Genomic DNA, 20,661 nt, shown 5'->3' with positions numbered 1-20,661 from the left:
CCAAACTTAGTTATTTATTCACAATTCAAGAAAAATTTAAAATAACAATCATTTTAAAAAAGTTTAAATGCAGAATTTAGTGATGAGCTATGTTTGTTATTCTTTCACGTGTGGACCACTCAACTAACTTTGAGTATTTTGTGGTATAATTATAGATGTATCTTAGGAAAAGAATATAGACTGCTTTTAGACGCAAAAATAAAACAAGAAAGGTGTTAAAATAGCGATAATAGCTTGTATGGACAATTAGTGCTATTTATAGTTCTATATTGCAAACTTAGATGGCGCTGAGATACACAACTGGTATTATTTAGCCATTTTTGCTAGTATGAACATCAAGCACTATTATTTACGCATTAAAAATTGTTTATTATTAAATTACTAACGTGTGAATCTTCACCATTCCATAAGTAATTATTAAATACTAAATTTGCGCATTAACAAAAATATTTCATATGAAATAAATAACATAACCTATAAATTTCATATGTTCGATACTTATACCGCAGGTCAAATCATCAAATTACCTATACTAATAATTTATGTGCCTGGCAATAAACAAGTACACTGTTATCAGTTTCAAAGTGTTATTCCTTTCCTAAATGTAATTCCAAAGTAAAACATTTTCAAAAATATGAGGCAATAAATTTCCCTAAAAATTTACTTACATCGCCTACAATTATTTTGCAAACATTATAACATCTACAACCAAATAATTACCTCAATATATGAATTCTGTACTCGCATACGAGTATTCACCGACCTAGAAAATTTGAATGTGTGCATTTATTTAGCATTAAAATATCTTCTCTAATCTATGTTAAGTGATACTCAAGCAAAGCTCATACGCTTACATGTAAAAAAAAGGTTTGTTGTTATTATGTGAACCGAAATTATTCGAGCTATGTATTTTTTTTATCACCAGCGCGTGATTTCGGTGTTTGTTCGCCTGCGCATATTTGTTTTTGCGTGCATTCGACAGTGCGATCTTGAAATTAAATATTTTAAACCAAGTTATTATTACTATGGTATTAAACGTCAGCTTTAAAGAAAAGCCTTAATACCAGCAGTATTAAATACTCAAGGCCACATGCGGTTATGAAACCATCTTTAAATCTTAATTAAATTTTGAGCACTTAAGACATGTAATGCACGATTAAATATTTTAGGTGTATATTTGAATTAATTACTTTCTTGTAATACATTTTATTTACGATTTTGAATCGATTAAAAATTTTATTACTTTGTACTAATTAATTTTACATGGTTTTTATAACCAATAAACTTCATCTTGAGGTCATATATATTTTTTCTTCAGAAAATTAAAACTGCAGTTTTAAGTTTTTTTTATTTTCTGAAATATTAATTTTTTAAATTATTTTCTTGATCATTTTCGTTTAAAACTTGTTGCTAATATTAACTAATTTACTACTTAAATTTACTATCAATTGACATTTTAATCAATTTTCTGATCTTTTAAATAGTTGAGTTATTGCGAAATAAATTTCGTTGGATTTTTCATACATTTCTCAAATTTGCTCATAATATTTAAAACAAAATATGTTTTTGACAAGTCAATACTATAGTTCACGTAAATATCTATCAAATACAACAAAAAATATCATGCGTATCTCTTGTAGTTTCCGAGATATAACCGTTTCAATATATTTTTTATTACATTTTACAACACTAGTTTTACTTTTGCATAAATCAATCAACTACACAAAAACTACGACACGTATCAATTTTTTGCCTCCAGTGATCCAAACAACCGTTAATTCTCTACCTACTGATACACTAAACAATGTATTAACCTTATAACTTTAAACTACCTACTTTATTTAACAAAAACATTAATTAAATTCTTGCAATATTTGCAAAATTTCACCTGTGCATGTTTCCTTTGCACAAACATCGATTGTAATTTCCTTTTGTTATCACGAAACGTTTACAGCAATATTACAAAACCCAGCAATGCAAGCGTCTTATCTCTTTAACGATTGAACGAAGCTGTCGCTTGCAACACTGCACTCGCCTATTTGCATATCAAGCAGTCAGGAATTTTTCTTATTCCAGGCGAATATTACCGGAAGTTATTGCAGAATTGCGCAGCAAACGGAAACACGAAAAAGCGCACGAGACGTAAACAGGAAAAAAGATTTTAAAATTATATGAGCAACGAGCTTTTTCCCTTCACTGCAAAGAAGATGTTGTAAAATTAAATTAAATCTGACTGTGCAGAAAAAGAGGTAAAAAAATCAGAAAAGAAGAAAAAAGTAAAGCAGTAAAATAAATATGAATACAGGATGTAATTATGAGCTCCTCAAGATGTTTTCCTGTTGAATTTTTGAATTAAAACATAACATTTCCGCAAGGCAAGAGTATTAAAACTTGTTTGTGGTTTGCAAGTGGTTTCCAAGCCCAACCGACAAAAGATAATTTTATCTTCTTTTAAAGTTATAAGCAAGTAAGTGCATGTCATAAAATGTTTTCATAATAAGTTTAAAATTAACATAATAAGCCAACATTTAGACAAGTTTTGTGGAAATAACAAGTAACGCCATCTATGATCCAATGAAATAAATATATTTATCTATCTAACATATCCTTAGACTTTTAAGTTATGTCAGTGTTCAGTGGATAAGATTCGGGATATTTTGCCATTCACTTCGCTATCTGCACTTTAATTTGCTACGAGTATTAGTGGGTGTTTGGCCTAACCCTTCCTGTCTACCATTAAGGGTTTAAACATGTTTTGGTTTAGGGTATTCAGTGGTGAGTGTTTTCCCAAATAGCTTTCTGTTTTTGACCGCTGCAGTGTGATGGCGCTGTAAAACACAAGACGAAAAACATGATCGTTTCGCTAATGGGCAATTTATTTATCCCAGCTCAAAGTGGACTTGTGATGCGTTATTTGTTATTGTGGAGATATGCGACATGATCAAGAGGGATAAACCAGGCCGAATCGCTTTGCATTAACGATTTGCTAATGTTTACGCTGCGTGGCAATTGGCGGTTCGATAATAAACATATTGAATGGGCAAACAGGGTGAATCAACATTAGGGAAGTGGGAATTGAAGAGAACCACTTATCATGTTTGTGAATGATTTACTCGTAATGTAAACTCATAAGAGAATATTCAGAAAAACAAATCAGACCACAACATTTAAAAAAAATTGACAAAAAATAAATTAATTTCTTTTTATATAACTTTATGGCTTTTCAGCAAAAAAAAATGTTTTTTTTTGGAACATGGAATAAAAAAATACATTTTAATGAATTTAATTGGAAATTTTAATTATAATTGGATATAAATAACCTGCAGGTTCATGTTATACATGATACTTTGCCGTCGGTAAAAATTTATGTTTGAATTGGCGAAATTAAATATTTCTGAACTTGTTAAAAGTTATCTTTACCTTTGTACTCAGCAAAATTTTGTTTAATATGCTTCGGAAACCGCAGAAACCACATAAATCGCAGAAAATATGCCTGAGTTTTCATTCTCGGCGAGCCACAGCTACGCAACACGCAAAATACGAGAATATGTATTAAATGTGCCAATTAATGTACTTTCGAAATAATATATAATTACGTGTAAATATATTTCTGGAAAAGCAAAACCGATAATGCTGCACTTGTAATATTTCGAGAATTTATATTTTCCGGAATTTTAAAATTATGGATCAAAATGTAAATTTTTCGATGTTTAGACACATGGATAATTTTGTTTAAAATTATATATTAAAAGTTTTGTTATTTCGTACAGGTTTTTAGTTGAAATTTATTTTGGAGTTTGCTGTGGTTGTAATTTTATATTTTTAAATGAAAACAAGTATAATTTTCAATTTATGTTCAAATGACGCTTTAATTAATTTGCTGGCTTTTGGACTTTTCGCATAATTGAGTTAAAAAGACAAAACTTTTTATTAAAAACTTCAAAAAAATTAAATTGAGGACAAAAATTAATTTTAGAAGTAAATTTTAAGAAAAAATATTTTTTGACTTGAACTCAAAAAGTTCCAAAATTCAACATCAAAATATATTATTTATATTCAAGAACGTAAAATTTTGCATTTTCGCATGCACAATCTGAATTTTCAAAGTATTAAAACACTTAACATACTTACAAGTTAAAAATCAACGTGCGGCATCCATAATTCCATAATAATTGCACCGCGTAAGCTGCGCCTTTTCGCGTCCGAGTTCGAGTTGAAGTTTAACTTTCAATTTACATCCGAATCCGTTCGAAGTTAAGCAATTTGCGTTTATTTTTAGCCGCTCAATTTACTTTACCGTAAACTGTCAAAAAGAGATGTGTTCTTTTCCTTTTTGCTACTCGTATCACTTGTTTCGGAACACTTTTTAACACGCACATCAACGTTATTAGCAACCTGCGAATTGTTTACGCAAAACCACTTCGTAGTTAATCCATTCATATCAGACGTATATGCGACACTTTTAAACTTATTAAAATTAAAACTTATTTTAAACTTTTGCGGAGTTTCACTTATTTTAATTATTAGCATTAATGTAGTAGTAACGTAGTATAAATGTTTATATTTTAGTTAGTTATTTATTGTGTCTATGGTTGCTTAAATAATTATTATCCTGTTGGAGATCAGCAGTTTACGTGCGTTATCCTGCGTTATCCTGCGCCGTGCGAGACGCGTTTTCTCTCGACGATCGACGAAACGCGACTGTGCGAGCGGCGACGAACGCGCGACGCCGCCCGCGGAATGCGAGTTGGAGAGCAGCGCAGGAGTGCGGCAGGACCAGAAGGATTCACAAAAATTCATTCATAAAACAAAAATATTTTATATTTTTTGAACAATAAATCGTTATTAATATTCAATTATTTAAATGTTATTTAAAAGAATACTTTTTTGGCAAATTTTTAGATTTTTAAAAACTTTTGAAGTTATGAGAATGCAAAACTTTAAAATTGCCATTCTCCTCAAAATCCTCTTGTAAACAATAGACTAAAGCATATAAATAGCTTAAAATAATTAAAATCAATGTTTTTAAATAAATAATATACAAATGAATCGCAAAATGTGTTGGTTTGCGCATAACTCAACAACGTCTCAACCAATTTGGCCAATTCTTTTTACAAAATGTTCGTTAAAGTCCAAGAATGGTTTTTACGGCGAGAAAAATTCAAATAATTGCAGGGAAAACTCTAAAGACACCCCTTTTCTATAGGATAAACAATGGCATTGAGATTCAATGATAGTTATAGTTAAATAGTGGAATTCGAGATGGCGCGCTGAAGTGCATTATTAGCAATTCTTTATATAATTAATTTCTTTAAAATAAAATTGCGAATCTTATTGATCGAATTGACACATAATATGTCTAGAACAAGAGAGTAATAACGAATGACGTTTTTATTAAACACTACCGGGACGAAATCGCGGGCAAAAGCTAGTTATTTATAAAATAAACATTTTTAAGCAGTGTATAAAATATAATCATAGCTAACAAATGCAAAATACTATTTTTAAACCAATCACAAACTGTAAAAAATATTTTTTACTGTTTTCAATTACATAAAAATAAATATACCTTCTTATCTTAATCAATTATACCTACTATTTTTTCTTTAAATACAAAATAAAACATAAGGCAAACCGCCAAAATTAAATTAAGTTAACTTAAGTTATATTCTACATTTCCTTCACGCATGGCTTAGCTGGTTGCTGCCTACCCATCTACCGCATCGGCAGTTTATGAGTTTAAAAATAAATCAAAATGTTGCGAGTTTCAACAAATGGAGCGCATTATAGCCGTGCTCTTTTAGTGTAGTGTGGTGAACGGCTGTCGAGATGTTCAACTCACACAAGTTTATTGAATGTTTCCTTCAAAAACACATCACATCGTTTGTGGTTCGTGCGGTTTGCGTGCGAATGTGCTTCTAATTTTTCTACTCGGTGTTTATGCGCAATATCGTTCGTGCCTCGAGCGCGTTTTGATTTTGAGCATTAACAGTTTGCGACTTGCGCACGGACCCATGTGGAACATTCGGTTTGTTTGATAATTTGGCGTTTATGACGCCTAATTCGTTTTGCGCGTCAAGCTATCAAGCATCGGCATAAATTATACTCATGCAAGTGTTTTAGAGTTCGATTGCTGAAATAATAAATTGTTTAAGTGCTCAAATACGCTTTGGATAAGTTTTGAGTATTTTTTTAAGTCAATCATTTAATTTTATTATTTTATTTTAGTTTTCTTGAATGTAGGAAAAATATTAGATATAAATAACCTGTTTTTTGTTTTATAAAAAATTTATTTATTAAACATTATACGTGATTTTGGATTTACAATTTTATTTTTGAGTTGACATGTTTCGCCCAGAGGGCATCTTCATAAACTGTTTTTTTTTGTTTTGCAAAAATACCGGTTTTTAGGTATTAAGAACATAACCTGTTATTTTTATTATATATATTTTTTAATTTTTAAAATAATGTTTACATCTCAATCACTTTTTAAATATATTTTTCTTTTTTTTTACCGGTTAACCGGTATTTTTACTAATAAAACCGGTTATTTTTTTGTTTATATTTTTTTTAAATAATAATAATAATTCGCATTTCAATCACATTTTCATTAATTTTTTAAAAATTTTATACCGGTTAACCGGTTAATTAACCATAAAACCGGTTTTTTTTTTAAATCATGTTATGCCCGCCAACTAACCTTAATAATGATATAAATCATCCCGAATTATAATTTTTAATTCCTCATTATTAGATCTACACGTTTTAAATATTTTTACGCTTGTATATTATAAATGTTTAAAAAGTTTATAATTAATCGCATGTAATTAAGTGCGTGCAGCCGCATGGACGCGGTGCGTCGGCCCAAGGCCGAGCGAAGTGCGATGCGCATCGCCCAATTACGCCAGCAATTAAATTTAATTCGTTTAACTCGTTCGATTCGGCTTTGCGCTCGGATATCGCCTCATGCCGCATGCAGACAGATATCGCCACAATTACCGCGCGATAACGGCCACCATCACCATTTCTAAACATTTAAACGCTGTATTGACAAAAACCTGTCTTCTGAGATGACTAGTCACGTGAATGGATGAATTGAGACATGAAACTCATTAGGGCATGCCATTCATGGTCTAGTCTTTGAAAAATACTGAAAAGGGAGAAAAAATTTATACAAATCATAGAAATTAATTTTTCTAAGAGAATATATGAATAGAAGAAATAATTTAATTCTATTTTAACGGATTTTATGAATGAAAATTTGAATTTGTATGTTTGTTACGCTTTGAGGGGAAAACGACTGAACGAATTTTGATAAATTTTGGTATAGAGGTAGTTTAGACATAGGAAAAGCAAATCGTATACTTTTTATAAGTAAATTATTACTCCAAAAGTGTAAAAAGGTGGATGAAAGTTGTTATAAAGAAAAAAATAAAGTTTTTGTTATTTAATTTAATTCTTGATTGCGCTGGTCTGCGTGTTTGTGAATTATTAAAGTCAATTAGTTACTAGATATATTTTACAGTTTTAAAAATAGATAATAATTTATATTTTTAGATTGTAACTAGGTTTTGCCCGCGACTTCATCCCGGTAGTGTTTAATAAAAATGTAATTCACTTTTACTCTCTTGTTCTAGACATTAGAATGTGTCAATTCTATCAATAAGATTCGCGATTTTATTTTAAAGAAATTAATTATATAAAGAATTGCTAATAATGCACTTCAGGGCGCCATCTCGGATTCAACTATTTAACTATAGCTATGATTGAATCACAATGCCAACTTTTATACTATAGAAAATGGCGGTCTTTAGGGTTTTCCCAGCAATTATTCGAATTTTTCTCACCGTAAAAACCATCCTTAGACTTTAACAAACATTAAAAAAAAGAATTGGCCAAATTGGTCTAGGTGTTGTTGAGTTATGCGCTTTCCAACAGATTTTGCGATTTATTTTTATATTACAGAAGATAATATTAAAGCAAGTTTTTTGTAACAAAGAAAAAACTACTGAATAATAATAATAAAGTTTTAAAATCTTTTAACATTAAATTAATTAAGTGTTTTTAAAGTGTATTCAGACACTAATTAATTCTTATCTCTCACCACTTCCTTTGCGTTTGCGTTTGCGTTTCATGCCTTCCAAATATCTCTTTATACTTTTTATCTTTCCATAAAGCAACTGCTTAATATTTTTTTGTGGGCGATTTTTGCTCTTCTTTGCCAGTGACGTACCGACGTGATGACGCCGCTTGCGTGCTCCCTGATGGAGGTAAAACAAAAGGAAGCAGGAGAAGGATCAGTCGCCTGCCAACATGCCAGCACAAACAGACATAACCGGCAGACCGATTTATCGCCGCCGCACAGCAGCGCGCTCTCCGCTTTTTTCGAGGGTGAAGAACAAGCCGAAGGGTAAATAACCGCCGCGGCAAAAGTTACGGCGTGATCGGCCTGATCCTTACGACTCGGACGTGCTGGGCCTTCCAAAGGTATCTTGGGTGCACTTCTTCTTTTAGTTAAATGGAATCTGCCGCGAGAGACATGAAGGAACGGGAATAATCAGCGAGAGATAAAAAATGTGTGATCCCTCTGCGTGCGTGCGATATTGTTTTTAGTGATTGCATTGAATACACACGGACGAGTAAAAACATGTTTAGTATCTCGAATATCCACGATCGAGATAGAAAGAAAAGTTTTGGTTAAAAATTCTTTTCATGTAAGATCAACGTCTTTCATTAGAAGTTAGAAGTATTTCAACATTCAACAACAAAACAAAATAATATGTGTAAGCTATTAATCACCAGGTGGCGTTGGCATCGAAAAAACAATATATTGTAACCTCAAAAATGAAACGTCTGAATGTGAGGCATAGTCAATAACAAAAGTTTTGTGTGTTTAATTTAAAATTGAGAACTTTAACTCTCCGACTCGCCGAACTCTTAATTTATATTTTTCTTTTCAATTTCACTTGATAAAACGTACAATTGTAACACTTTTTATTGCTTCTTGTTTTTATGCTGCGTAACTTGAAACCAAAAACTGAAAACTTTTACTTTCACGATTATTCTTAAAGATTATCATTGTCCCGCATATTACATTTTTGCTTCAAAATATTTTGTTTCATTTTGTTCGGCGACTGTTTCGTGTTTTTGTTAGTTTATCTTTGATTGTGCTTTCAATGTCAATGTCTGAACATTCTAACCGCGTATTCTAACCGTTGAGGTCGATGCCTCTGCGGCTGCTTGTGGATAAATCTTTAGCGTCGCTGAAAGTAATAATTCAACAATAATTCGATATCGCGCATACATCTCAAAGCTTACGGACGCATTAACGCCTATTTTATAACGTGATATATATGTTGCGTAGCTGGCAGCGCGCAATTATCTGATTGAAAATTATTGTTTGTAGACGTCGTTAATTTTTAGGTGATAATTAATATCATTATGGGTGTTATATTATTGAATGTTGAGTAAGAAAAAACAGCTACTATTTTAGAGGTCTGTAAAGTTATAGTTTAATGCAGTGTTACAAGTATACTGGTATTATCTATTAGGTGAGATAAGTATTATGTGTTTCTCTATAGATATAGTCGTAAAATAATATTTTTGATTAAAATTTGTCAAAATATGCGCAAATTCATGAATATAAATAAATTTGCTGTTGATACAAATATTATAATGTTGATTTAATAGTTTGTGAAAGCAAGTGCGCAGGTGCTAGCTCCACCCCGTGACTAAAACCCGTGACTAATGTATTTTAGTCACGGTCTTAGCTCTCCGTGTTTAATGTATCACTATTAAAGTTTCAAATTGTGAAAAACTGGCGCATTAAAAATGGAAGAAGAAAAATGATTTTTTCCATGAAATTGATAATTTCTTCAAAAATATTTTTTATTGTAAGTCATATTGAAGTTTACACTTCATGGGGATAAAGGATAATCATTGCGTTAAACGCGTGCGATCACATTTCCCTACTTCTAACCACTTTTACTATCTTCCTACTGTATTTATTGTATTTCATTCCATTTATTACCGCTTAACATTCCGATACAGTGTCCACATAATATATACGAAACAGAAAAAGGGAAGACATTCAATACGATGTTTTACGTACCAAAAACACTACACCTCAACCGATCAGGACACTTTCGTAGTATTTCCACCCGGGGATTGTGGAAGCGGAGGTACTAAAGACAGTAAAACGGCTGTATCCTGATGACGTAGGTGGGTATCTACGTGTCCGATTTTACGACGCGGTGTCAATAAACTATAAGAGCTTTTTGAGGCTTTTTTCTAGTATACAGCTACTTTTTTACTTTGGGGAATGTTGTGTCAACGGATGGCATTACTTTCGGTAGGGTTTTATTGCAGTTAGAGTTTAGTGGTTTTATTCACTCGTTTGGTGGAAGTCCGCAGTGATTAAATGTGCAATTACTCAAATTGCAGCTTTAAAGCTTAACACCATATAAACTTTGCAATTTCTTTTCACGATAATTACAAAATTGTCATTAATTCCAAAAATTAAAATTATATTAGTTTTGCCTGCGATTTCGTCCCGGTATTTTTTAATAACAATGTAATTTGTTTTTACTCTTTTGTTCTAGACATAGTATGTGTCAATTCTATCAATAAGATTTGCAATTTTATTTTAAAGAAATTAATTATATACCGAATTGCTAATAATGCACTTCAGCGCGCCATCTCGGATTCAACTATATAACTATAACTATGATTGAATCTCAATGCCAACTTTATCCTATAGAAAAGCGTTGTCTTTAGGGTTTTCCGGCAATTATGTCAATTTTTCGCTCTGTATAAACCATCCTTGGACTTTAACGAACATTTAAAAAAAAGAATTGGCCAAATTGGTCTAAGCGTTGTTGAGTTATGCCCATACCAACACATTTTACGATTCATTTTTATATTATAGATTAACTAAATCATTAAAAATCAAGTTAAATTTAATTAATTATTTTATCAACCATTGACATATGCCAAAAAATGCTTAATGAATTTGCTTTGCTCGATGTTCAAATGATTTAATCTTAGTCTCCTGGTGTGTGTGTGCTTTTTTAATTTACTTCCCCTCGCTATGTTTGAGATCCAAGACGTGATAAAGTGCGAGCGAGCTCTTGGGCTTCGTATGGTAATCAATCAAATTCGACTGGGGCGGGCGGCGGTTGAGACCCGCGTGTACTTTACATCCCTTCGTCCTTGCTTGCGGTGGACGACGCAACGTGAACAACGTGCGCATCGGGCACAACAAGTCACGTTGCGATTTAATAGACTTTTCGATCGCGAGTCAATTGAATTTTACTATGAACCTTATCAAATCCGACATCAATACTATGTTGATTAATTAATAAATATAACGAATGAATACGAGTTTGAATATGAAATATTGCTTATGTTGACCAGAATGTGTGGTTTATATTTTGTCAAGGACAATCACACGCATTGGGATTAAATTGGTTTGTAATTTTATTAGTTTTGGTAAAGTGTAGATAATGATCTATTCTGTCATGTATTGTTTTTTTGTTGGAGTTTATTTTGAGTTGAAGATATTTTGAAAAATGATTGATGAATGTTATAGTGAGTTATTTATGGGCAAAAATAATAAATGAAGCAAAAAACAAGTAAATTAACTTAAATTTAAGTACAGTAATAAGTAATTAAACACATTAATTGATAAATCCAGGATTTAATTACTTCAGTAAAAACTTAATGTGTAATTGGTTGCATAGTGTAATTTTTAATTTTGCTTATATTCCAAAATGTTTGTCAGTCTTATATAAAAATAGATTATGTCCTTCGGAAGAATATAGAGAAGAATATAGTATTTTTGTTTTTAAAATAAAAATACAAAAAGGTCAAATAAGATATAAAATGTTTAGTTTCAAATGAATTACGTTTACTCTTATTTTCAAATAACTCGAGCATAAATGGCGCAAAATGTAAACATTTGCATTAAACTTTCGTAAAACACAAATGCAAATATAATTTATTTGTGCATGATAGTGTATAGTCTTTCTATTTACTTTTAAATACACTTTTCGTGGCATTTTAAAAACAAACTAATTTATCTGCAACATACGAGTATTTATCCAGCACGTGATATATTAATTTTTCATAGACTAAATCATATAATTTATGTAACAGTAAGATTCAACATTTTGCGTTAATTACAGTTTGATTGGTTTAAAATTACATGAACATTAAATTCTTACCGGAAACGAACGTTAGCTTGTTTTGCTGCGGCTAGAAAAGTCAGTAAAGCAAAGTTGAGCCTAGCAAAGCGATTAAATATAAAACACTTTGAAAAAAACTACTACGTGTGGAAGTAGGTTGCCAACATGCTACGATATTAAATACCAAATTAGCTCTAATAACAACACACTTCGCAATAATTTTGACTTTTGATACCCACTCGGAGTGAATTTCGTTTGTTCCGTGTTTCATTCTAGTTCCTGTAATTTTATTATATAGTTTAGGCACAAAAATAAGATTATTGCGCAAAATATATCAAATATAATAATTTGTAACGCAATACGATATATAAAAATATAAAGGAATCTATAATAGAAAAATGAATCGCAAAATCTGTTGGTAAGCTCATAACTCAACAACGCCTAGACCAATTTGGCCAATTCTTTTTTTTAATGTTTTTTAAAGTCCACGGATGGTTTTTACGGCAAGAAAAATTCGCATATTTGCCAGGAAAACCCTAAAGACAGCCTTTTTCTATAGGATAAAAGTTGGCACTGAGATTCTATCATAGTTATAGTTAAATAGTTGAATCCGAGATGGCGCGCTGAAGTGCATTATTAGCAATTTTTTTTATAATTAATTTCTTTAAAATAAAGCTGCGAATCTTATTGATAGAATTGACACATACTATGTCTAAAACAAGAGAGTAAAGACAAATTACATTTATATTAAGCACTACCGGAAGTCGCGATCAAAAGCTATTAAATGACAATTCAATGTTCTAAATGAGTTTATATGTGAAAATAATTATAATTTTTCAATTTTTCAATTGATAAAGTAAACTTGTGATTATATAAAAACAACAAAATATCTTCTTATGCAACTGTGACTATATAATAACAAACTCTACAAACTATAACTTACAAACTAGGTCTACGCGATGGCAGTGATTTTTTGCGCCGTTCTCGCCATTCAAACCATCGAACATTTCAACGTCTCGGCCAGTCACAACTCACGACGTCTTCAACATTGTGCCGCGTTCCATCGTGGCGCGTTAAGCAGGCGACTTTTGAAATCACCGTAATTACATTAATTGCGCTCGTTGATGCCTGCCCTCGATGGTGAAAAAAGAACACGTATAACGCTCAAATGTCGTGAGAATTGGCCACAGATTAAACGAAAAATATACACACACACACACACACACACACACTGCGTACACATACTGTATACACGATTTATTTCACCGTTTCGTGGATTAGTATTATTTCATTTATCCGCGCGCTGGCTTGCGTAAAACACGAAAAAATATTGTGCATGCCTCCGTCAGCGTTTGTGATTAATGCAGTTGACGTCGTAATGCACTAATGCGAATGCAAATTTAATAAAAAGTGCATTAAAATAGGTGCACAAGAAAAATGACATGCGGTTTGAGGGAAATGGGTAATTACTTTATTTAATACTGCATTTGAGAAAGAAATCCATCAAGAAAGGAGATTAATGTGGAAATGCAACAAATGAATAATGACGACTTTTAGCTTAAAAAATTTACTTAAATTAGAAATTAAATTTCCTTCCTAATCTTAGATAAATGCCATCTTTAATTAATTATTGACTGAATTTTGTGCAGTGTTTTGCATAAATCGTTGTTTTAACGCCAAAAAATCACATAATTTCAATAATTTTTATGCCTAAATTTAACATTAAAATTATGCGGACTTAAAAACCTTAATTAAACTTGAAATTTGGATTATATTAAAATAAACAACAAATAAATTGATAGTTTCTGTTTAATTATCATTTAATTGATCATTTTCCATATCCATTTTTGATTTTAAGCTTAAATTCTAAAATATTTTTACTAACATAAAAAGATTACTTTATGTAATATTTTGCCTATGTTTATTATGAAGTCTTTATCATTATTTTGCAATTGAAAGAAAATGTATACCCAACAATTGATAAATGAATAATTAAATAAATAGAATTAACCCTTGATTTGTTAACAAAACATATTTTTTCTATTATTGTTTAATATATAATTATTAATAAAACTAATTTCCTGTTTCTTGGAACCTTTCAACTTATTTTCTTTTTAATTAAATCAAAAAAACAGAAGCAACAAAAATATTGCCCCCTATCGTACCTACTAATTACCTCTAATAAATCCAGTAATAACCAACATATCAATTAATAATCCGCCACTATATGATGAGCGTTTATTATTATGCACACACACTGCGCGTTAAGAACAAATTAAATACAAGTTTACATGGCAATTAGCACACGAAAAAAGGCGCATAAAAATGCCGCTAATAATAATTCTCGCAGCCAGAATTTGAAGTCGGCCAAATAAAATTTAATGTTCTTTTATACTTATACTGTAAAGCAATTAAACGGTAAATCTTGAATTGAATTGAATTGAAGGCGTAATTAAATTATTAATTATTTTTAATTCTTCTTATTATTGCTGGAGCACACACCGAATTGTAAATTATTATAACATATGAATATTCATCGACAGAAACGAACAAAAACAGCGTTTGGGTATTTATTAAAATAACAGCCAATGTGAGAAACTGGTATTTGTAGTTTTAATTATATAAATGGAAACTACTTGAAATTTGAATTAATTTTAGTTTGAACGCGCATAAAGTGTGTTTCGATTGATAATTAATGCGTGGTTTTTGAATTGAAATACACCGGATGTTTTTTGGACGGTGTACGGCTGTGTATGATGGGAAAAACCTTCAAAGTTAACTATACATTATAAAATAACAAAGTAATTAGTAATTATGATAAAATATTTTATAGGTTTTATGTGAGGGCTATTATATTGGTTTTCATTTTAAAAATGTGTTTTTGAAAACAAGTCTAAAATAATTCTAGCAGTTATCATTAAGCTGGTTAATAAATTTTGCAAAACAACATGTTTTGAGTTTAAATCTGCGTTTTAACGTGAAATGCGTGAAATTTTTTATTGTTGGTTCTTTTATAAAATTTGCTTCTATTTGAACGATTTCAACGATCTAAATCGCTTAAAATTATTATTATAGCAAAACAACACGTTTTGAGCTAATTTTTGCAATATTTGTAATTCACAAATTAACAAAATTTTGTGAAACTTGAATATCTTGGCTTCGGGCGGCGTCTACCGGATGAAAGGAAAACAGTAGGAAAGTGAACAGTTAAAATCTGTAACTATCACCGGTGAATGCGTAGGTGAGTGTAACGATGCTTTTTCTAAGTTTACGCTTTATGCAAGGAGATGGCGCAAGAGACCAAATTTGTTAATAACTTGTATTTATTTTTAATTCACTGCTATCAGGTCGAATTTTTTCCAATAATTGTAATTTAATATTTTACCAAATATTAAACCAATGGTCATTATTAGAGTTTAGTGCAATTTTAGGAAATTGCATTAAAAGAAAGGTTTCTGTTTCTTTTTTCTCAAAAAATAGTATTGATTTTGCTGCAGTAATTTTAATTTTAACATAAAATAATAATGAAAATTTACATTAATAAAATTCAAAATTATTTTTTGGGCACAATAATATTGTGCATAATATAAGAGATAAAGACTTAAGCGCGCTCGTAAGGTGCTTCACCCTGCCAATTGCCCCTGAAAAATATATTGATTATTATTCAAATTGTTTTGATAAACCAATTTATTACGTACCCAGGTCCATAGTTGCAAGTATATAATTTTGCGTATGGATATTGCGGTTGATTTTTGTCATAGTACTGAATGAAATCACAACCTAAGGTGTTTGAGTCGTGCCAGATTACCTGAGATAAAATAATAACAATTGAATTACCATAAAATGAATATTGAAAATTTTCAAATATACCTGAGTATAATGTCCAGTTACGCCAGTAGATTGATCAGGATATATAAAATTTTTATGTTCTGAATACCAGCTGTTAACAGCAGCTGCCCAATCCTGACCAGGTGAATTTTCCGAACTCCAGCTGATGTATAAATTTTGTCCAACCCAACTCCAACGGTCTTAAAATAATACATTTAAAAAACATTTAAATATTATAAATAAATTCACTTTAAATATTATTATACTTTAAAATATAATTTAATTCTTACCATCAGAACCGATGATGTGCTCCATCTTGCAATTCTTAGATACTTTTCTGCCTTCGTTGGCTAAGTTGTCGTCGAAGCCTTCAATCAACAGAACATCTCTTCCTTTAGGTTGATTCGGTACGGTACCGTCCAAAATCATTTGACGATAGCGATTATGTTCATCAACCACAGTTCTTTTTCCTTCTTCATCAATGCCCCAAGCTATTACAATATAATACAATAATATAATTTATGTGGTATATATGTATCTACAATATAAAAATGAATCCCAAAATGTGTTGGTAAGCGCATAACTCAACAACGCCTAGACCAAGTTGACCAATTCTTTTTTAAAATGTTTGCTAAAGTCCCAGCATGGTTTTTACGGCGAGAAAAATTTGAATAATTGCCCGGAAAACCCTAAAGACAGCCCTTTTCTATAGGATAAAAGTTGACATTGAGATTCAATCATAGTTATAGTTAAATAGTTGGATCCAAGATGGCGCACTGAAGTGCATTATTAGCAATTCTTTATATAATAAATTTCTTTAAAATAAAATTGCGAATCTTATTGATAGAATTGACACATATTATGTTAGAACATGAGAATAAAATTGAATTACAATTTTATTAAACACTACCGGGACAAAGTCGCGGGCAATAGCTAGTATTAAATATTTATATTTATAGAATATTTTTTATGCATACCATAAATTTCAGATCCATCTGGACAATTCTCAGCCAATGCACCTGCATTAAATGCAATCAGAACAAACGCCGCAAATATGGAGAGATTCATTTTCAGTTATGTACTACTACTTTGCTACTGTTATAATTATGAGTTAGCATGCTTTTATACTAGGACGTAGGAAGTCCTTTATCTACCATTATTTATATAAAACGTGTGAAACGCTTGTGATATATGGGTTAAGGTATGCACGACAATTGATAAGACAACACGGAACTGCGTAGTTAGAATTTTCTAGGAATCAGTACACGCCAATCGTAATTAATCAAATATTATATTATATTATGCGCAAAATATTTTTATTTTATTTTTAACTTATAAACAAATAACTTGATAATATACGTAAGCGACAAAAAATTCTTTGAATACTTTTTAGATAAAGACATGTTTAGTTTTATATTTTGATTATAACTTATTTGACTTATTTTCAGTAGGTATATTTATTCTGATAAGAATATGAAATGTTTACAAATATGTATTCTAAATACATCATAACTATTAAATATCATTTTTAATTATATATATATATTGCTTAAAAGATATAAATCCAATTTTTTCTGCATTTCTCGAAATCTTTTCATTACTTGAAATTTTTTAAATAACTTTATTTACGTAATGTAAATGGTTTATTGTTTTTAAAATAATTAAAATACTGAAATCAAAATATAATCTTTTTACTTCTACTTTTCCACGGTTTTTAGACACAAAAAGTTGTACTTTAAACACGGACGACCAAGGCGGTGGCTAAAGTACTTTAGTCATGGGTTTTATTCACGGGGTGCAGCTTACGCCTGCGCAATCTGTATTTTCTATTAATATATAAAATATCTTTACAGAATTCAGGACGTAGGTTATTTTTATTATTTTAGGAGAGTTTCACATGTAATTGCCGAACTTTTAGCATTTAAATGCTTATTTGAAGATTCAATTCCTGAAGTAGGTACTCCTCCTCTTTAGTAGGTATGTCATAGAGAACGTGGTATTCATTAATATTAATTAAATTAATGTGCATACCATAATCTTGCTACGTACATGTGTGAATGTCACTACACTTTTGCATTATCCATGGTCAGGAGCAATAACGCTGAAACTTGTTTTTAACATATTTAGTATATTATTAAACAATATAATTAATTACGTGCAGAAATTTGTTTATAAATTTGTCTTTGTTTGCAAATTCTTACAATTATTAAGATAATAATAGTAATTAATATCGAAATAAGTAGAGAATTAACATTAAACAAAAATGCAAATTCTGCTGGATGTTTTACTGTTGTATATCCATGTGAAACAGAACAGTTATAGAAACAAGTATCTTCACTGCATGTTATCATATGTGGACATACTGAGCTATTGTAGAATTCCGTGCACAATTCAACACCACAAACTTCATTCACATTTTCAAACGTTAGTTGAATGTGAGGATAAAGAAGTGATGAACATGTTATATTTATATTGTCCCATCTATTGGTCTTATAATCCAATGAAGAATAGTGAAAATCATTCAATGTATTATCATTGCACTCGTCATTTTCATGAAAAATTACTTCGCGAATTGCTACAATATCATCAGGATTATATTCAATTCGCAACAAGTATTTACCAGTTTCTAATGCAAAAGTGTTAAACGTTTTATAATTCCACTTTGTGTTTTTATCACTTTGATAATTCACTTCGTTTATAATCATTTTACTATCCGTGGAATTAAACAGTTTCATTGTGATATGGTGTTTATAATTTGCTAACAACGAAATGCACAATTGGTTGGATGATACATTGAACCAGGAACTATCGACATATTTCATCTTTGGGCTACGCATCTCGTAATATGAATCTGAAATATTTTACATTGATTTATTGATATTATGATGTTATTATTTTTTAAATAATAATTATTATTTGCATACATTCATGATATTTCCATGAAGCATTTTCTGTACCAGAATGAATAAATATTTTTGTATATTTATTAAAGTCGTTAATATCCGGGGCATTATATGACAACAAAGATGTGTTGTCAATAATCACTTCTAAATATTGATTGAGGTATTTTATAGATATCTGACTCCATTGGTTTTCCGAGAAAATTGCTTCGTGTGTAATCTATAACGAAACCAATCAAATTTAACAAATATTTTTATATAAATAAACATTAATGTTTGCTTGAAATATTTGATATATTATTAATACTTTATCTGTTATTGATTGGCAATTTTCTGATAATATATTGGCAGATATCAAGTGCGCTACATGTCCTTGACATAGTAATAAGCGACTTTCGGTTCCATTTGAAATACCAAAGCCACCGACCAAACAATTACTCTCTCTATCGTCCGTGTTTGTACACAAGTAGATATATGCGTGCGATTTGCCCAAAAACGAGAAATTCAATTCAAATTGGTTTAGTATTTTTATTTCTACCAGTTGTTTTAAATCGTATTCTTTAGTAATTGGATATCCGTGAGTTTCAATAGTCGGAAACACTATAAAAAAATAAATGAATAATAAAAATTATTCATTTATAGATAATAAATAAGCTTTTATCTTACTTTCCCAGGTATAATCGGTAATTGGTCCAAACGTTGCTTTATAAGCATAATCCCTTGCCCAACCTTGTTCAGTCCAGTCGAAAGGTACAGGTTTAAAAATGTTGGCTAGAAATATTTATTTCATAATTATTTTATTCTACTCCCATTCACAAAGCGTCAATTTTTCCATGTTTTTTTTTTACACAAAAAGTGGTACTTTATAAACCGACGGCCAAGCCGTGAGTTAAGTACTTTACTCTTAGCATGCACTTGCGCATTTGCAGCACCAAACCATATGAAATGCTATGCCCCGCCCAGCAATAAGTCGAAGCAGGCGCACGCTCTTTCTCTCAATCAATCACATGACTAAAACCTCCGTTTAGCATTTTGATACTTAGTAAACTATTATTGGTTTATTTTATTTATTAACATACCTGCTACGTCATAAGTGACGTAGTTGTCTGATGAAATAGTAAATCCAATCGCATCATTGTAATCAACACTAACACACATGCCCTCTATACTGACGGTTTCTTCTATTTCAGTTTTATTTATAAATAATAGACTCGCTTTTGCTTGTACTTCATGAAGCACCTGAGCTGCTAAAAGCAGCATTACCAACAAACGCATATTGCTAAATGAAATATGCCATTACATAATTTTTCCACCTCATCTTTCGTGTTATCTCTATTTGAAAAAAAATACTATTCCTAGGTGAACATGCAAACAGTTGCAAGTTGCGAAATTATTTGATATAAAATTATCAAAAGCACTCTGGTGTCATATATTTACGAGTACTTCACTGTAGATTCGATGTTTTGCAAACGATTAAGGTTACTGCAATTAATATAAATGTTTCATTTGCTACCAATAAAATGAACATAACATAATAAAAATTTGAACTTAGTACTTTTTTTATACCACATATTAGCATATTTTATAAATTTTTGTTGACAAAAACTGTCTATAACATTTGCATTAAAAAACAATTTAAATGCCACTTCTAAACCAGAATTTAAAAGCATTCGCATACTTCATGTGAAAAAACTACTCTCTCATTTGAAACTGACGAGTAAACAACTATGATTGATTTGATAGACAAC

The 20,661-nt window shown here is 30.6% G+C and overlaps 3 protein-coding genes across 5 annotated transcripts in view; all 3 read right to left on the bottom strand.

Moving 5' to 3' along the window:
• LOC135798883 (oxytocin receptor-like) overlaps positions 1 to 4,696 on the bottom strand; it is a 59,235-nt gene extending 54,539 nt beyond the window's left edge. For all 3 annotated transcript variants that reach the window (XM_065311861.1, XM_065311862.1, XM_065311863.1), the window contains exon 1: positions 4,132 to 4,696. The gene's annotated coding sequence lies outside the window, so the exon portion shown is untranslated. The remainder of the gene's footprint in view (positions 1 to 4,131) is intronic.
• A 10,975-nt stretch (positions 4,697 to 15,671) lies between these two features.
• Positions 15,672 to 17,152, bottom strand: LOC135799027 (CRISP/Allergen/PR-1-like). Its single transcript, XM_065312038.1, has 5 exons — positions 16,991 to 17,152; positions 16,304 to 16,504; positions 16,056 to 16,213; positions 15,884 to 15,993; positions 15,672 to 15,826 (listed from the first exon to the last, which is right to left on the bottom strand). Exons 1-5 carry the CDS (start codon positions 17,079 to 17,081, stop codon positions 15,787 to 15,789), a joined length of 600 nt encoding a protein of 199 aa, XP_065168110.1. The 5' UTR covers positions 17,082 to 17,152; the 3' UTR covers positions 15,672 to 15,786.
• Positions 17,153 to 17,442: 290 nt separating this feature from the next.
• LOC135798427 (uncharacterized) lies at positions 17,443 to 20,222 on the bottom strand. The gene is made up of 5 exons (XM_065311277.1): positions 19,993 to 20,222; positions 19,580 to 19,684; positions 19,221 to 19,513; positions 18,938 to 19,133; positions 17,443 to 18,864 (listed from the first exon to the last, which is right to left on the bottom strand). The coding sequence occupies exons 1-5, from the start codon at positions 20,186 to 20,188 to the stop codon at positions 18,161 to 18,163; spliced, it is 1,494 nt and encodes a 497-aa protein (XP_065167349.1). The 5' UTR covers positions 20,189 to 20,222; the 3' UTR covers positions 17,443 to 18,160.
• Between the last annotated feature and the right edge of the window lie 439 nt (positions 20,223 to 20,661).

Source organism: Atheta coriaria, unplaced genomic scaffold (assembly GCF_025399875.1).
Source record: "Atheta coriaria isolate IRGN ID8LTWV9N9 unplaced genomic scaffold, Caltech_Dcor_3.1 hic_scaffold_9_pilon, whole genome shotgun sequence".
NCBI lineage: Eukaryota > Metazoa > Arthropoda > Insecta > Coleoptera > Staphylinidae > Dalotia > Dalotia coriaria.
This window is presented reverse-complemented; position numbering and strand designations above follow the sequence as displayed.

What these genes read in the sequence shown, in the direction of transcription:
- LOC135799027 (XM_065312038.1), bottom strand. Translation starts at nt 17,081, where the DNA reads ATGAATCTCTCCATATTTGCGGCGTTTGTTCTGATTGCATTTAATGCA. An exon ending in GCACATCATCGGTTCTGATG is followed by an intron (nt 16,214 to 16,303) that starts GTAAGAATTAAA and finishes TATTATTTTAAG; the next exon opens with ACCGTTGGAGTTGGGTTGGA. An exon ending in TAACTGGACATTATACTCAG is followed by an intron (nt 15,994 to 16,055) that starts GTATATTTGAAA and finishes ATTTTATCTCAG; the next exon opens with GTAATCTGGCACGACTCAAA.
- LOC135798427 (XM_065311277.1), bottom strand. Translation starts at nt 20,188, where the DNA reads ATGCGTTTGTTGGTAATGCTGCTTTTAGCAGCTCAGGTGCTTCATGAA. An exon ending in CGTCACTTATGACGTAGCAG is followed by an intron (nt 19,685 to 19,992) that starts GTATGTTAATAA and finishes AAATATTTCTAG; the next exon opens with CCAACATTTTTAAACCTGTA. An exon ending in TTCATGGAAATATCATGAAT is followed by an intron (nt 18,865 to 18,937) that starts GTATGCAAATAA and finishes AAAATATTTCAG; the next exon opens with ATTCATATTACGAGATGCGT.